This window comes from Acomys minous (assembly GCF_964271855.1).
Source record: "Acomys minous genome assembly, chromosome: 3".
Taxonomy (NCBI): Eukaryota; Metazoa; Chordata; class Mammalia; order Rodentia; family Muridae; genus Acomys; species Acomys minous.
Genome location: NC_140485.1, coordinates 3,538,443 through 3,555,084, shown reverse-complemented (window position 1 = coordinate 3,555,084; position 16,642 = coordinate 3,538,443). Strand labels below are relative to the sequence as shown.

At 43.3% G+C, this 16,642-nt stretch overlaps 1 protein-coding gene across 5 annotated transcripts in view; it reads right to left on the bottom strand.

The window, feature by feature from the left end:
* RALGAPA2 (Ral GTPase activating protein catalytic subunit alpha 2) overlaps positions 1–16,642 on the bottom strand; it is a 279,884-nt gene that overhangs the window by 70,515 nt on the left and 192,727 nt on the right. For 4 of the 5 annotated variants that reach the window (XM_084776127.1, XM_084776128.1, XM_084776126.1 and 1 more), the window contains 2 exons: positions 15,881–16,039; positions 6,702–6,829 (listed from right to left, as the gene is read on the bottom strand). In XM_084776127.1, the coding sequence (XP_084632253.1) occupies positions 6,702–6,829; positions 15,881–16,039 (287 nt within the window). Of the gene's footprint in view, positions 1–6,629; positions 6,830–15,880; positions 16,040–16,642 lie in introns of all 5 variants that reach the window. The other variant, XR_014778094.1, reaches the window with a different exon arrangement.

Sequence of the window (16,642 nt, the reverse complement as noted above, 5' to 3'; positions counted from 1 at the left end):
TGTTGCATATGGCGGGGGCACATTTTCCCTGACACAAGTTATCTGAGAAGGAGAATGAAAGCCCTTGGCTCAGATGGTTGTAGAAACTTCTACATCAGCAGACCACAGTTTCATTTTGGGATCTTTAGTTGGCTTGGGGACTGTAAACATAACATGTGGCAAGCTTCCCACTAACTGTGCTCTAGGCATAGGCACAGGCTCTGCTTGCTTGTGAGCGGTGGAAGAGGCAGATGGTAGGTGTGCTGGCTGTCACTATTCAGTGCTGCCGTGGCCACAGGACGAAGGCACGCTTGACAGATTTGATTCAGCCCACTGTGGAGGTTACAGGAAAGCCCACAAGGTACAAAGGGCTGGGCTGAACCGTTAAAGGGCGCTTTCCATACACAGCCCTACTGTGCTCATGTTTTGTTTTTTTTTTAATTATGGGAGACAATGATATTTTTCAGTCTTCTATGTGCCTCTGCCACACAGTTCCAACTGTTTGATCAATTAGCCAAGAGAACCTCACACAAGAACTCCTTTGATACTGACCCTAAGCTAGATTTACTGCTAAAAAACAAAACAAAACAAAACAAAAACCCCCAAAAGAAAAATTTGTTCGAGCAGTGCTTCCAATCCCCAATTAACCAAACACATATTTTTAAAAAACATTACAGAGTCAGATTGACATTTAACTGTTCACGTTTCTACTATTAGTTAAAATTTCCACAGAACTGGGTGGCAAGCAAGTTTATTCTAAAGAAGTTAAATATTAATCATCTGGGGAGAGAATGGAGAAGTAAAATAACGAAGTAATCTCACTGGCTCTCTGCTTCAGCAACCATCAGGCTGCACATGGTCAGCATGTAGTCACTGCACACCGAGGCAAGTGCTCTCACCTCGAGCATCCCTAAGGTCTGACTGCACAACACGGTCTTTGTTCACACACTGGCCATCAGACACCTAGTGAGTGAGGGCCACTGAGAGGAAGTGAGTACCTTCTCAGTGTTCTACTTCTCAGTTGTAATCTAAATGTTGAGGGTAAAACAAGGACACAGCGCAGCTATGTAAAAAGGCCTGGTTACAAGGGAATTGTTTTCTTATCGCTCAACTCTGTGCCTTGTATCTCAGGGGAACAGGTAGCAGTAATTCTTCCTCTAATATTTGGTCTCGGAGTGAAGTTTTTTCCTAGGTCAGCACCAACAGGCTGCTTCCTTCCTTAACGAGTCTGGGTTCACACCAATACAGCTTTGCCAAAAGACAGGTTGCCTGACTTTAGGGGAAAAAACCAAAACCAAAAACCACCTATCAATGTCAGACCCTTGGGGCCACAGTTCCTCAACAGGTACTGGGGACTTCAGGAGGGGTCACAGGCAGCGCTGCAGGACACAGTTGACTAGAACAGCTGGACTTGAGGACCCGCTTGCTCAATGACCGAGCTTTCATAAAAGCTCAGAGGGTACAACCTTCTGCCAAAGTAGAGCTCACTTTGAGTGCAGAAAGGAAGCAGCCACGAGTGACCACAGAGCCACGAGCAAGCAAAGGTCCCTCTCAACCTCCTCGCCAGTCCATGTTCTGCAAACTGCTGTACAAGGACAGGGGTTTCGGGGTGGCCCAGGTCTCTCTTCCTATCGCTTCTTCCTTGCTCAATGGCAGACGTGTAACGGCCAAGAAGAGGGTTGCTAGAGTGCACATACCGGAAGGACAAGAGATAGACAGGTAAATAGTTTTGTGTAGTTTTTTTTTTCTACAAAGAACAAAACACACATGCACACATGAGCTATGGTATATGAACTGCAAATTCCATTGACTCCAGGTGATGAGTTGAAAGCTTATAAATTTGCTATCAAATTAGTGCTAAGTAATTTAAAATGAGAAAAATCAATGCCAACAATTTAAAATTTAACACTCCTTTACTCTGAGTAATGGTAAATAGCAAACATAAGAACACTTTAAATTGTATAGCAGCAGAAAAATGGAGAATGCTTTGTCCTTTAGGACATTTCAAGGCACTTTCTCTTTTTTAAAAGGAGGACGGCATGCTATTTCCCCACTGGACAGATTATGTCACAGGCACTGGAGCGAGATCCATCCACAGCACTGCTGACGGCCTCAGTACAGGCTTGCAGGATGTGCGGCCCGCTGCTTCTTGCCAGTGCGCTGTCTCCTGGGCAGCCCTGCCTGCGTCCTCTAGCATGCTGTTCTAAGAAGAGAACGGAAGGGGCACATGAGCTCAAAGTCTGAGAAGCTTCTTTCAGGGATCACCTAGAATGCTCCTCCTGCCGCAGCAGATGCTTGGGTCCATCACAGGCACCCTGCTGGACTTCAACATGTACAGAGTCACACAAAATATACACGCGCCTCCACAGGGCCCTCTGCTCAGCATGTCACCCATGTTCCTGAAAGACAGCTTCCCTCTCATTCTCCAATCTCTGCCAGGTATGCTCTCCTTGGAGGGCCCACTTGTCCTGACTCTTGTACACCCCAACTCTCAGTTCGCTGAAGACGAGGGAACCAGCTAGCTCTTGCATTCCTTAGGTGTCCTCTCTGAAATGTGTGAGCAAGGGCTGGGCTCCCGAATCCTTGGTGTGCTGCGGCAGGCCCAGCTTCTAGCCCTGGACTTGGCAGGCAGTCCATAGGAACTGTTTGTTTGGTAAATGAATAAATGCAATTAGCACTCATAATTAGGACTGGTTAGAGTATTTGGTGCTTTTCATAATTCAAATATAAGGCTTGTGTCAATGAAGCACCAGCAATGATTCTGAAGCAGCTCAGACGCCCCAAAGCACACTGTGGACTTGAATGTTACAGTGAGCATGCGGGGGCAGCTGCTTAGTGAGTGACAGCTGGCACAGGCGCGTGTGCACAGTCGCTAAACTTAGAGACGGTGTTCAAAGTACAAAAATCTCCATTTTCTCCCTCCCATTTCCTCGTTCTTATTATTTTCCTTATCTCTGACCAGAATATTAGTGGTTCTGCAGGCAGAAATAGCTACTAAATGGTCGGGAAGTTTTTCTCACAAGTTTTTCTACATCTGGATAAAAATTTGCGTATATCATCTTATTTTCTGTTTTAGATCATTTATTTGAATAACTAATTAAAATATAAAAGAGAAAAATATTTAAAAACTTTATACTTATCAATATAATAGGCTTTGCTATTATTTTTTCCTCCTTTATACTAAGTTGTCCTCTAAGATGTCAGATCACCTATTTTGTGAGCTATCTTAGGGCACGGCAGCCACAATCCTATGGGATTTCCTTGAAGCTTTTAAGGACATTCTGATCGTTATTTTTTCAGCTTTTAAAAATACTGTTTTTCCTAAGTCTGACTTCTCCAAAAGTGCCTCATAACTGCTCAGCAAAAGGATAAAGCATTGATTTTGTGATGCGCTTGGTAAGTGGAGAAGGTGACACAATTAAAAAAAATAAAACCACAGTGGCCATCTACAAAATGGAATTTTCTTGCTTTCAAACGACTTTTGTTGCTTTGGTTCAGCATCCTTGACTGATAGGTGTCTAGCTCACCCCAGCTCACAGGCCAGCTGACTGCCAATTGCTGGTTAGTTCTTTCTTGGTTTCTCTAAGCTGCAATTCACGTGAAATAAAAATTCCATGCTGGAGGCGGAACCAACAGCAGCTATAGATTATGTCTGAAGTGTTCTGGAAGCCTCTGCAGAGTCCACTGCCTCCAAACACTCCCCACCAGCCTGGACAAAGCGGGAGAGAGCGCCTGAGGGCATAATGCAGCCTGGCCCCAGGGGACGGGCCAGACGGGGCCTAATGGATCCCTCTCTACTACTAATTTCTATGATAATTTTAAGTTGCCACACGGCATATGTATTTTTTGAAATCTAAAGGCAGGGTATTAGTCAATGAAATGACCAATATTTTAAAGAAAGATGTTTTTCACAGACTATCTTTTCACACGTTATTTCTCACTCACCCTCTACCCACTAACAATGTATTACTCACAGTTAGGCTGGGTAAATGCAGGGAGCAAGGTAAATGGAATGTGTTTTTAACCATTATCAATACCAATTAGAAATAAAGAGATCCAAAGTTTTATTAGGATGTAAGATGGGTTCTGGAGCAGTTTTATGAAATTATTCATATTAATTTCTTTTTCTTTTCCTTTCTTTCTTTCTTTCTTTCTTTCTTTCTTTCTTTCTTTCGTTCGTTCTTTCTTTCTTTTTAAATTTTTTTCACCCAAGGAGGGGTTTCTTTGTGTTGCCTTGGCTGTCCTGTACTCACTTTGTAGAACAGGCTGGCCTCGAACTAGCAACAATCCACCTGCCTCTGCCTCTGCCTCCCTGAGTGCTGGGTTACAGGTGTGTACAACTGTGACTGGCTTCTTTTTCTTTTCTTATAGTTAGAAATCATAAAAAAAAAAAGAAAGAAATCATATATGGGTTTAAGGATTACACATGGCAATTATGCTTGATAGAAAAATTGAAACATTAAATTTCTACTGTTTTCAGAGATGAGGTCAGGGATTAAAAAAGAAAATATTAATGATTCGAAAAAAATTACAAAAGAGTTTCCACTCTCACTGATGAATCCAGGTACACACTGACCCAGGGACTGCCCTCTCCTCTCAGTCAGGTACACACTGACGCAGGGACTGCCCTCTCCACTCAGTCAGGTACACACTGACACAGGGACTGCCCTCTCCACTCAGTCAGGTACACACTGACGCAGGGACTGCCCTCTCCACTCAGTCAGGTACACACTGACACAGGGACTGCCCTCTCCACTCAGTCAGGTACACACTGACGCAGGGACTGCCCTCTCCTCTCAGTCAGGTACACACTGACACAGGGACTGCCTGATCCACTCAGTCAGGTACACACTGACACAGGGACTGCCTGATCCTCTCAGTCAGGTACACACTGACACAGGGACTGCCCTCTCCACTCAGTCAGGTACACACTGACGCAGGGACTGCCCTCTCCACTCAGTCAGGTACACACTGACGCAGGGACTGCCCTCTCCTCTCAGTCAGGTACACACTGACACAGGGACTGCCTGATCCACTCAGTCAGGTACACACTGACACAGGGACTGCCTGATCCTCTCAGTCAGGTACACACTGACACAGGGACTGCCCTCTCCACTCAGTCAGGTACACACTGACGCAGGGACTGCCCTCTCCACTCAGTCAGGTACACACTGACACAGGGACTGCCTGATCCTCTCAGTCAGGTACACACTGACACAGGGACTGCCTGATCCACTCAGTCAGGTACACACTGACACAGGGACTGCCTGATCCACTCAGTCAGGTACACACTGACACAGGGACTGCCTGATCCACTCAGTCAGGTACACACTGACGCAGGGACTGCCCTCTCCTCTCAGTCAGGTACACACTGACGCAGGGACTGCCTGATCCACTCAGTCAGGTACACACTGACACAGGGACTGCCTGATCCACTCAGTCAGGTACACACTGACGCAGGGACTGCCTGATCCTCTCAGTCAGGTACACACTGACGCAGGGACTGCCTGATCCACTCAGTCAGGTACACACTGACGCAGGGACTGCCCTCTCCTCTCAGTCAGGTACACACTGACGCAGGGACTGCCTGATCCACTCAGTCAGGTACACACTGACACAGGGACTGCCTGATCCACTCAGTCAGGTACACACTGACACAGGGACTGCCTGATCCACTCAGTCAGGTACACACTGACACAGGGACTGCCCTCTCCACTCAGTCAGGTACACACTGACACAGGGACTGCCCTCTCCACTCAGTCAGGTACACACTGACGCAGGGACTGCCTGATCCTCTCAGTCAGGTACACACTGACGCAGGGACTGCCTGATCCTCTCAGTCAGGTACACACTGACACAGGGACTGCCCTCTCCTCTCAGTCAGGTACACACTGACACAGGGACTGCCTTCTCCTCTCAGTCAGGTACACACTGACGCAGGGACTGCCCTCTCCTCTCAGTCAGGTACACACTGACGCAGGGACTGCCCTCTCCTCTCAGTCAGGTACACACTGACACAGGGACTGCCCTCTCCACTCAGTCAGGTACACACTGACGCAGGGACTGCCCTCTCCTCTCAGTCAGGTACACACTGACGCAGGGACTGCCCTCTCCTCTCAGTCAGGTACACACTGACGCAGGGACTGCCCTCTCCTCTCAGTCAGGTACACACTGACGCAGGGACTGCCCTCTCCACTCAGTCAGGTACACACTGACGCAGGGACTGCCTGATCCTCTCAGTCAGGTACACACTGACGCAGGGACTGCCCTCTCCACTCAGTCAGGTACACACTGACGCAGGGACTGCCTGATCTTCTCAGTCAGGTGTAACTCCTCCATCCTTCAGAACTCCGCACTTCTGTGTGCTGTGTGCAGTTTTTGATTTATTAGTCATTTCATTTGCTTTTGCTTTCAGTGATTTGCTACATATCCCTCTTTCTACACAGTGGAGTGTTGATTCAAGATAGAAGACACTGAATATGGGAAAAAACCTGGGCTGCCATGGGTTTGGGCGCCACGACAGTTACAGCCTTTCAGACAGACTTGTGAACAACACAGGAGAACAAACTGTATTTTGATGCAGCATGACATAATTGTGTTTCATAGAAATCGACAAACAGCACCGCAGCCTGGGCCTGAGGCCCTCTTACCTCTCCGGAAAGCTTGCCAGGAATCTCACCCAGGGAGGGTTAATAAGTTACATATTTACAGCAAAAAGATACAAGCTCTGATAGAGTGGGATGCGGCACTTCACCGCTCTGCTGGCATTGATGCACGTGGCACAGATAAGGCTTGGCAGCAGCTTCCTGCTCACGATGGCTCCATCAAACAGAGGCCCAAAGAACGGAACCTGAGGAATCAAAAGAGAAGAAAGAAAGGCTGTGCTCAAACCCAGCAAGAGGTAGGGCAGAGAGAGAGAGAACTGACGTCTGATGGAGACCACTGGGGATTCGGACACAGGCTGTCATCCGGACAGGCACACCTTTTCAGAGCAACCTGAGGGCTTTCAAGTCAAGGAGACAGGCTTGCTCCATCAGTCTCCTCCATGACAACTTTCCACAAGGCCTTTAAAATGGCAAACCACCAAGCGCCTCCCTGCAGTGTCACTGGCAGAAGTGAAATATTCTTTCTACATGCCCATGCCATGGTACAATGCGTGGTCACAGATACACTGCCGACATTCTCCTACATACAGCCCTCATCTTCCTGAATTTTCCATCCCGTGCTTCCTCCTTACTATCCTCACTCCCTTCTACTTTTAAGAGAGGCCTGGCTTCCTTTTGCTGGACCCATTTCTGTCATATGGACAAACACAGTATTCAAGGATGTTTTTTTTCCTCCTTTCACCTCTATTGGAATTTCATTAATTCCATTCTCTAACATGGAGGTTGTCAGCTCTGTCAGCCCAGTCAGATTTGGGACTGGAACTGGCTGGTAACTCTATCTACACCTATAATTTCTCTTGGTTTTTCATTAACTTACACAATATTTATTATATACACCTTTTAGTCTAGTCTCTAAAGGGACATGTGAAAAGCACATTAAAAAGCTCTGCTATAACATATTTCAAACTTTATTTCAGATTTCAGAAAATAAACAGTTAAATGTATACAGTATATGATGTGTAAAAGAGAAGATAATGTAGAAAAGAGCAAAAAAATTTTGGGAGATACGTATCTCCAACTATATCAAAATGGGGACTTTTCAGGGGTTGATGAGAGCTACAAAGAGAGTGCCTTCCCACATTTCTCACCAGTCTTCTAAGCAAACCTAAACCGAGAAGTAATAACGAACAATGATGAAAGAATCATATGCCATTTGGGAAACAATGAAGCATCAGTGATGGCGCACGCCTTTAATCCCAGCACTCGGGAGGCAGAGGCAGGTGGATCTCTGTGAGTTCGAGACCAGCCTGGTCTATAAGCAAGTCCAGGACAGGCAAGGCTACACAGAGGTACCCTGTCTCAACAGTCCCCTCCCCCCAAAAAAACATCAATATGAGAGGCCAAGGATGAGGTAACTCGTAGTAAGCAGAGGCCATGCAGGCCAGGGGATAGCCCTACTCTTGGGATGCCCAACGGCAGGACACTGCTTGGGGCTTCTGGCAAGGTTGGAACACTGCATCTGAGAGCCATGGCTCAATGTCTGTCACAGCTCTCTCCTGGGGGAAGTCCACAGGAATTATGAACTGAAAGCAGGAATATTTTCAGAAGTGGGAGACAGGTAAAACAATGAAAAAGTTAGTATTACACGACACGTCCTGTTTGGGGAAAAATAAAAAATAAAAAATTTGCAAGAAGCAAAACATTTTATATTCAAAGCATTTTTTCATGTGCTCTGTCTGTGGGTCAGGGTAGGACGTGGCAAGGGGAAACAGAGATGTCTTCAAGAGTATACAACTCTCTTTAAGGGAAACACTCTAAGGGCTGAGCTGCTCAGGAAATGGCTCACTGAATTTGTACTAGTTTCCGGAAAGATGGGAGAAAACAGGTTTAAACTATTTTGCGAAGCCTGGGTAGACACAGTAAATAATTTCCAAGTAACGAGTAAGTGCTGCTGGGAAACAACATGGCACCTCAACGAATGTCTTCTAAGCAGGCCGATCACTTAATCTATGTTTTAATTAGTTAAATATTATAGTAGCCACAGACAAGGGGTTTTAAAAGCCCAGGAACATGTGAGCAGATGAGGAGTTCTGGACTTAGAGCTCTGACACAGAGCGTGTCATTCTCCCAGCTGTTCTATGTCCCATTCCTACAGGTCAATGTCAGATTCCTGGTGCAGACGCTACCGTGCCCCAGGAGGCTCTGCATGGCCTGTCAGCCTTCTTCAGGCTTATCTGATGCTGGCCACATAGGCTGTCTTTCTTTCCTCACTCTTAAACTCAGGCCTACCTTACCACTTTGCCCTCTCTGCTTCATACCTGATGAAGGCTAAAGCACCTGCTATACTGGGGGCCTTCAGCTTAATTATCAGAACCCAGGGAGCCTCTCCAGCCGCATGAATCAGTATGCAACATTTCCTTTCTCTCTGATCACCCAGTACTCTGGAGCTGACTAACATTGTTAGTCTACCTTTCTTCTGATTAGTGTTAGCATGGTATAGTCTTCATTAGTCCTTATTTAAAGATTTTTGGAAGGTGATTTATTGTTGGGCTGTGTTTTCTTTTTCTTTTTTATGTACTTTGACAATGCCTGCATTTTTTCCCCTGCTACTAACATTGAACCTGGGGCGTTGTTCATGCTACTAAGTTTGTATTCTAAGACCAAGCTGTACCTCCAGCCTGTCTTACCTCTACCTCTTACCTCATATAAAATAAAATATTAATAGTGTTATATTAATATGTGTCATGCTATATTCTTTTTCTTTTCGTTTTTCTTTCTTTCTTTTTTTGGTCTTTTATTTCTATCTTCTTGGGTTCTATCTGAGCATTTTTATGATTCTATCTTTCTTCTCACTTATATTAATTACAACTCATTTTTAAGCATGTTTTTTTAAAGATTTATTTATTATGTATACAATATTTTTGTCTGCATGTACTATATGCCTGCATGTCAGAACAGGGCACCAGATCTCACTCTAGATGGTTGTGAGGCACCATGTGGTTGCTGGGAATTGAACTGAGGACCTTTGGAAGACCAGACAATGCTCTTAACCTCTGAGCCATCTCTCCAGCCCATTTTAAGCACATTTTTAGAGGTTGCCCCAAGTTTCAAATACTTTTATAACTAGCCAAAATGCTCCCTTTAAATAATGCTGTGCTACTCCTCAGACAGTACGAGGACTACCTCCACTCCCTTGGCCCCGCCCTTGTATCATGTTTGCTACCTGTCACTTAGAATTATTGTTTCTGTTATTATGTGGAACATACTGTTAACTGTTAGGCCAACTAACAAGAACAATGAAGCATTTCATTTTACCTTCATTTATTTCTTCTCTAAAGCTATTCATTTTTGTGTAGATGGAAATATTTTCTCTGTGTGTGTCTGTGTGTGTATGTGTGTGTGTGTATGTGTGTGTGTGTATGTGTGTATGTGTGTATGTGTGTGTGTGTATGTGTGTGTGTGTGTGTATGTGTGTGTGTGTGTGTGTGTGTGTGTGTGTGTGTGTGTGTGTGTATGATGTGTTGTTTGGGTATATGTGTATGTTCACATGGAGGCCAGAGGCCAACGTGTGTTGTCATCATTCAGTTTTACACTATTTTTTGAAACAGGGTCTCTCATGGAACGTGGAGCTCAGGGCCATGGCTAGGTTGATTACCCAGTGAACTCGGGAGACCCTCCTGTCTCTATCTCCCTGAGCTTAGGTCCTGATGTTTATGCAACAAGCACTCTTTTGACAAAAGTAGCCCCTTATTTTCCCCTTTTGATTGAAAAATTTAACATTTAATGCAAGATAACCTATGGGTCACAATTTCCCTCAAAAATTGTTGTTTGCTTCATGAACTCTCTACTATGAAAGGATCAGTTCCCGAAGACATGGAATTCTGGGTAGTCTTTTCTTTCATCACTCAGGGTGTGCACCTCTCATCTCTTCTTGATGACATGGTTTCTGAAGAGAAATCCTATGTAGTGCTATTAGCTCTGTCTCTGTAGTCGTTTGTTTTCCTGTTGAGCTCTTCTGTCAAGACTTCCTGTTTGGTTTTTGCTTATGCCCGGTGTACTTTGGTTTTTATCTGAACTAAAGAAGCCTCTGTACACTCATCCTTTCACTGTGTCCTTTGCTTTGTGAGACCCATGCATACAGGGAAACTGTTTCAACCACTTATTTACTGACTATTTCCACCTTGCTAGAACCAGGCATCAAGAAAAAAAGAAAAAACAAAAACAAGAACAAAAACAAAACCCAAAGAATCATCCCCTACTATCTTTAGTAACATGTTTGCAAGTTTATAACTTTTTTTTTTTAAATAAATAAGTGTTCTTGGCTGGGTATGACAGCACACACCTTTCATTACAGCACATGGGAGGTACAGGCATGTGGATTCTGTGAGACCCTGTCTCAAAAAGACCAAACAAACAAACAAACAAAAGCCAGGAATAATGGCACACGCCTGTAATCCCAGCACTCAGGAGGCAGAGGCAGGTGGGTCTCTGAGTTCGAGACCAACCTGGTCTACAAAGCCAGTCTAGGACAGCCAAGGCTACGCAGAGAAACCCTGTCTTGATAAAAACAAACAAACAAAACCACAACAAAAAAGTGTTCTTCCTCATATGTCTTATACTAAAGGAGGCCAACAGCATAGGAGAAAAAGGAAACCAAACCAAAACAGAAACCAAAGTCCTAAATTTGGAGGTTAGCCCCGCAAATACAGCTCTTAGGCAACGAGCTGTGCCTCCTTCCACAGCGGAGCCTAGCGCACTCCAGGCCGGAAGCAGCGGAGAAGCTGCAGGAGGAGACGCTGGGAGCATGGCCTGTCCTCTGGGCCAAAGAGGCCCTTCCTGTCCTGGCGGCTCAGGAGTCAAGAATGAGAGCAGCCTTGCTTCCTGGCACAGAGCCGAGTTTGCAGGTTGCTGTCAGTGTATATTCAACCTAGGGGAGAAGATAAGCCAGCCCACAGGAGGAGGAGGACAACGTCAGGGACTAAGCAGGAAGCAGGAGGACTGTGCTGACCGACCGTTAAGGAAGTTCAGCTGAAAAGGAGATCTCAAAAGCCAAATTCCTGTGAGGTGGGAGGTAAGCTCCTAACAGTGCTGCAGTGGGTTTTCTTCCGTCCGCAGCAAGGCCCTTTTGTGAAATAAATGTTCTTTATTCCTTGGCACCTGCTTCTGGGTGACTTAATCTTTCAAAAACTGGACAAAAGGGATAATATAAATCCATAGTATCCAGGGAATTCCTCTAATTAGCAGTGCCAGTGTATTAGCAAAAAAGTTTGGTTTTTAAAAAGCAACATCTGCAAGCAGCCACCTCTCCACATGGCTCTCACCGCCACTCCTGTACTAAAATCAATGTTAATGACACACGACCCAAGCAGAACACACTGCGGAAACCCATTTAATATGGTAGGTTAATAAAATCTGGTTCTGTGGTATTTTCAATGATCTTTTCTAAGCAAATAATTCTTAGTATTTTCCAAAGTTAATTTACTTTCTTGAGAACTCTCCAGAATATTTTAAAGTATATGACTGAATCTCTGCAGGATTGTTTGGCTGGAATTATGAAAAATATTGAAGAAAAGTATAATATAAAACCAAGAGAAATTTACAAAACTAAGCTGCAAAGGCAAACACACTCCCTGTATAACGGGGGCAACTCTAGCAAGTCTAGGACACTTCCTCATAAAAACACAGATGCCCAAACCAGCCTCCTCTTAGTCTTCCCTGTTTAAATGCGCCTGTGACTCCTGGCACGCTAGCCTTTAGGCTGGCCCTGTCTATGATGCTTGCTGCTACAGACAGCGGTCTTGAGCTAGGCGTCGTTCAGAAGAAGGACACATTCCTATACATCTGCGTGCACACATGCCTCTCCACTCGGCACACACCCTGAGCCAGAGGGCAGCAGCAGCACCCTGAGGGCAGCCAGGGCACCGGGAGAAGAGGTCAGGCAAGTGCCCGCCCTTTAAGTTACTCACTGTCTAGGGCGCAAGTCTTTCTTGAATGGCTGGCTGATAAAAGTAGGCAAAAAATATAAGTCTAATCATTATGCGTTTCTTTTGTATGATTAAAATTTTATTGTGTCAATATTTATGGAGATGGGGATGGGCTTATTTGGAAATCAACTTAACAATGAAATAATGCTGCAAAGCCCACTGATTTTTAAAGAAAAAGACAGAGGTTCAGTACAATGTTTATGAAGTGAGCAGCTCCCTCAGTCACGAGGGTTTGTGCACTCACAGGGGCACACCCACGCTTCCTCAATGTACCATTTTACAAATGCGGGGCATTATTAAGAGGGGGTGGAATCTGCCAGGCACACAATTTGTATACTTAAGGGGGGGGGTGTATGGAATGAAAAAGGGAAATATGTTAAATTTCAAAGGACTTGGAAGTAATGCTGCCTGGGAGCTTGTATTACAAATCGCCCCACATTATTACATAGGCTATTAATGAGGCAAGTGAATGAAAGGACAATTTGAATATGCATGACTCTACCCAATGACCGGGACTTTTGTGCACTGATGAGTTTCCTCCCCTCCTAAAAAGGATTAAAATTATTCTTAGAGAAGTATGGCTGCCCAGAAATGAGTAAAATAAATGTATCTGGACCACAGAGTCACACTGTATTCATATGAAATATACAGGTGCTAAAAGATTGCTGCTGACTCCACCTGCAATTTCTAGAACGTATGTATTGTGCCTTCTACAGGAATATTCTTCAACTTGGCTGCATTAGTACAATCTCTAAGCAAAAATAATGATTTTGCTGGAGAGCCCTAAAAGTAGGCAATGTTAAATAAACCTTCTGAGTATAAAGCCTTTGGTTCCATAGGAAGGAACACTAGTTAAAAGACTGGGGAATGGGTAAATTATTGCGCCAAATGGCTGAGAATTAATCTCTGCTGACTAGCTGTAATCTAACGAGGCGTCTGTGTCCCAGGGAGCCCGCAGCACGTCCCTGGCGGTATGTGCAGTGTGTCGAGTCTGCGTGGCACCCTTTGTCCTCACTCACAGGCGGCCTTTCCCTTCATTGTCCATAATATCCTCATGCATCTGGGACGCGTGGGATGCATTCATACTAACAGACTTACCATTGTTTTCTCTCAGAAGCTTTGTTGAGCAAAGACTGCATCACGGTTACTGATAATTATATTGCTTAATTAATCAAGACAAAAAAAATTTGCAAATCATTGCCTGGTTGCCAAGCAAGGAGATAAAAAATGACAACAATACAAGCTGAAGCAATATAACAAAAGTAACAGCTATCTGATCAGAAATTCTTATATAATGAAGCTATTAATGCTAAATCGGTTAATGTTAGCATTGCTCCAGGTGTCTCTACTTAGATGCAAACAAAAAGGCTAACATTATGGATATAAAAGGCCAAATGTTGCCATGGATTCTGTAACCTGATAGAGAGGACAGCCTTTTCATTTGATTAGGGAATGCAATTTAAATACCAGGGACCGAAGCCAAACAAACAGACTTTCCCTCTTGCATTCACCCTGGGGTCAGTGGTTGGTGAACAAAAGGTCAGCTACACTTGCCCTGGAAATGTCTGGATTAATTTTATTACATTGTAATGGTTTGTACTTTAAATGTACGGATAACACTAAGTTTTCACTTGCCTATTAGTCTCTCTTTCTCTTTCGGATTTTTGTTTTGTTTTAGTTAAAATATTACAAAACCAACTTTCTCAATTCATCTTGTCAAAATTGATGATCATGTTTTTCAAACTTACTCATATTTTGTAGGAAAAAAATTAAAAGTAGATTTATAACTTTTTATGCATTTTAGGCTACATCGAGAAGTGTTACTTTCAGCACAACAGTGAAGTGAAATGCTTTTCATGTTCTTCATTCACTTTAAAAATAAATTATTTTATTAAAATATTAAATAAATATTAAATTATTAAAATAAAAATATTTTAAAGACACTATGACATTTTAGAGGACCATCCTGAAAATGAACTATTAAAACTAGTTCCACACTACATATAAAAGGTTTTGTTTTTGTTTTTGTTTTAGTACTAAATCTATTATTTCTTTAAGATTAAAATTATCAGTTTAACTCTTATACTTCTCTTTATGGACAAATGCAAATGTTAGTACTGAGCCATTTTCTTGCAGCATAAAACTGAAAATCTGACACAGGGGTCTGAATCAGGGAGACAAACACTTAATATGAATCCCAATATGATCTTTCTATGAGCAGAGGGCGGGCTCCCTCTTTTATGAGGCCTTCCTGAATTGAGACAGTCTACACATGGGAGAATCAATGTATCTGTTAAACCTAGAACTCTACTGATTTTACTTCTGTGATAGTAAATATATAAATACACAGTCCTGATATCAACCATAACAACAACAGTGGCTAACACAGGAGCAGCTTTATCCTGGGGCCAGGCAATGTCTGAAGCACTTTTTCACTTATTAGCACATTTAATGCTCATAATTTAACACTTTAGGTTACACATCCAAATTAGAACAACAAAATCTCATGATCTCTCTCTCTTTTTATTTAAAAGTAGTTTTTAGGTTAATCCTGAGCTCCCCGAAGAGAATGACTTTGGGATGTAAATCAATGTACTACTATCAAGCTGGAAAAACAGTCACTTTTTTTCTTAAGAATGGCTCACATGCTTAATATATTTAATTTTGAACCTAAGAACACTCTTCTTAATGAGTTGAAAATAAAGTAAGTCACTACACAAAGCTGTGTTAAAATACCAGTAAAGGCATTACAAGGATCGAAACTGCAGCCGATTAGTACACAGGACATAGACCATTGGATTGTTCTAGGCAGCCCTGTGATCAATACCAATTGACATGGCTGAATTGATTCTGTAGCAAGGTGCTTTGATTGTTAATACTCATCATGTGGACTGCGCTTCAGGGCACCAGTGTCTTTGTGGACCTGTCCAAAATCCTTCAGGACTGACGGCAATCAGCACCCAGTCAGGGCTCAGTGACCGATGCTCATCCATTAGACGGCTAGAGTCCAGACCCATGGTTATCCCCCAAATAACTATGTGATAATGGAATTCCATCAACTCTTATTATGAATAATATGCCCCAGGTAAAATTATAATTTTCTTAAAATTATAGCATTTTAAAACATTAAAATTATTTTAAACTCCACATATTTTGCTAAGATAACTTTCAAGTAACGCAATATGGAGCTTTTTTTTTCTCATGATCAGAGTTCTTTTGAAAAATCACAGTTCATATTAAATTCGTCAGTTTTTGAGGCCAGCAAATCCAATGGCCAATATAGGAGTCAGGGCAGCAACGGAGGGAGCATACCTCAGGCTTCTTTGTTATCGTGATAAAGAACATATGATTCTTCATTGGGTAGATAATGATGGAAACGTCTCCAAAGGCTGTTGGGATAATGCCCCTGCGGTAGTCCCTGGAGTGTTCAGACCAGACGATGTGGACTTCATCATTCCCCAGGTGACGGAGCTGCAATAGCAAATTGCTCTTTATTAACCGAGGTGCTAACAACAGTTTATGAGGGGGCTGTGGCTTACAAATTGAATTAGAAAACTCTGAGGCCAAAAATACTTTAGTCTCAAATCAGGCTACTGCACTGACGCCTTACTGAAAATTCTAAAATATACAATTTCGTAAAATTCCAGCCCATCTGCTAGGATGCACATCTGGTTCCAAATCACACACAGGGATGGAGGAAAACCTCTGTAAGGTCTCTTTTACACAGAACGCTATTCTTCACCAGTCCTATGCTACAGTGCTAAGAGTGTTTCCGAACAACTAAATGACATTCACTTTTCCTAGTCCTTATTGTTTTAAAGCTTCCAACCTCTTAACCCGGTGGTTATTAAGAAATAATCCCACAGCACAAGCTATTCCAACACAACTGTTGACAGATGTGTAAGAAACTGGTCTTGGGATAAATTTTTGTGAAAAAGAATATAATAAATTATATTTTTAAAGAAATAAATATATTTAATTTAAGTTAAAACCTAACTTTGGTGGAAATATTAGCACCTGGCATTTAAAGATGTCCAAAGTGTTCACATGATATGCTGTTTACCCTTCCCGCTG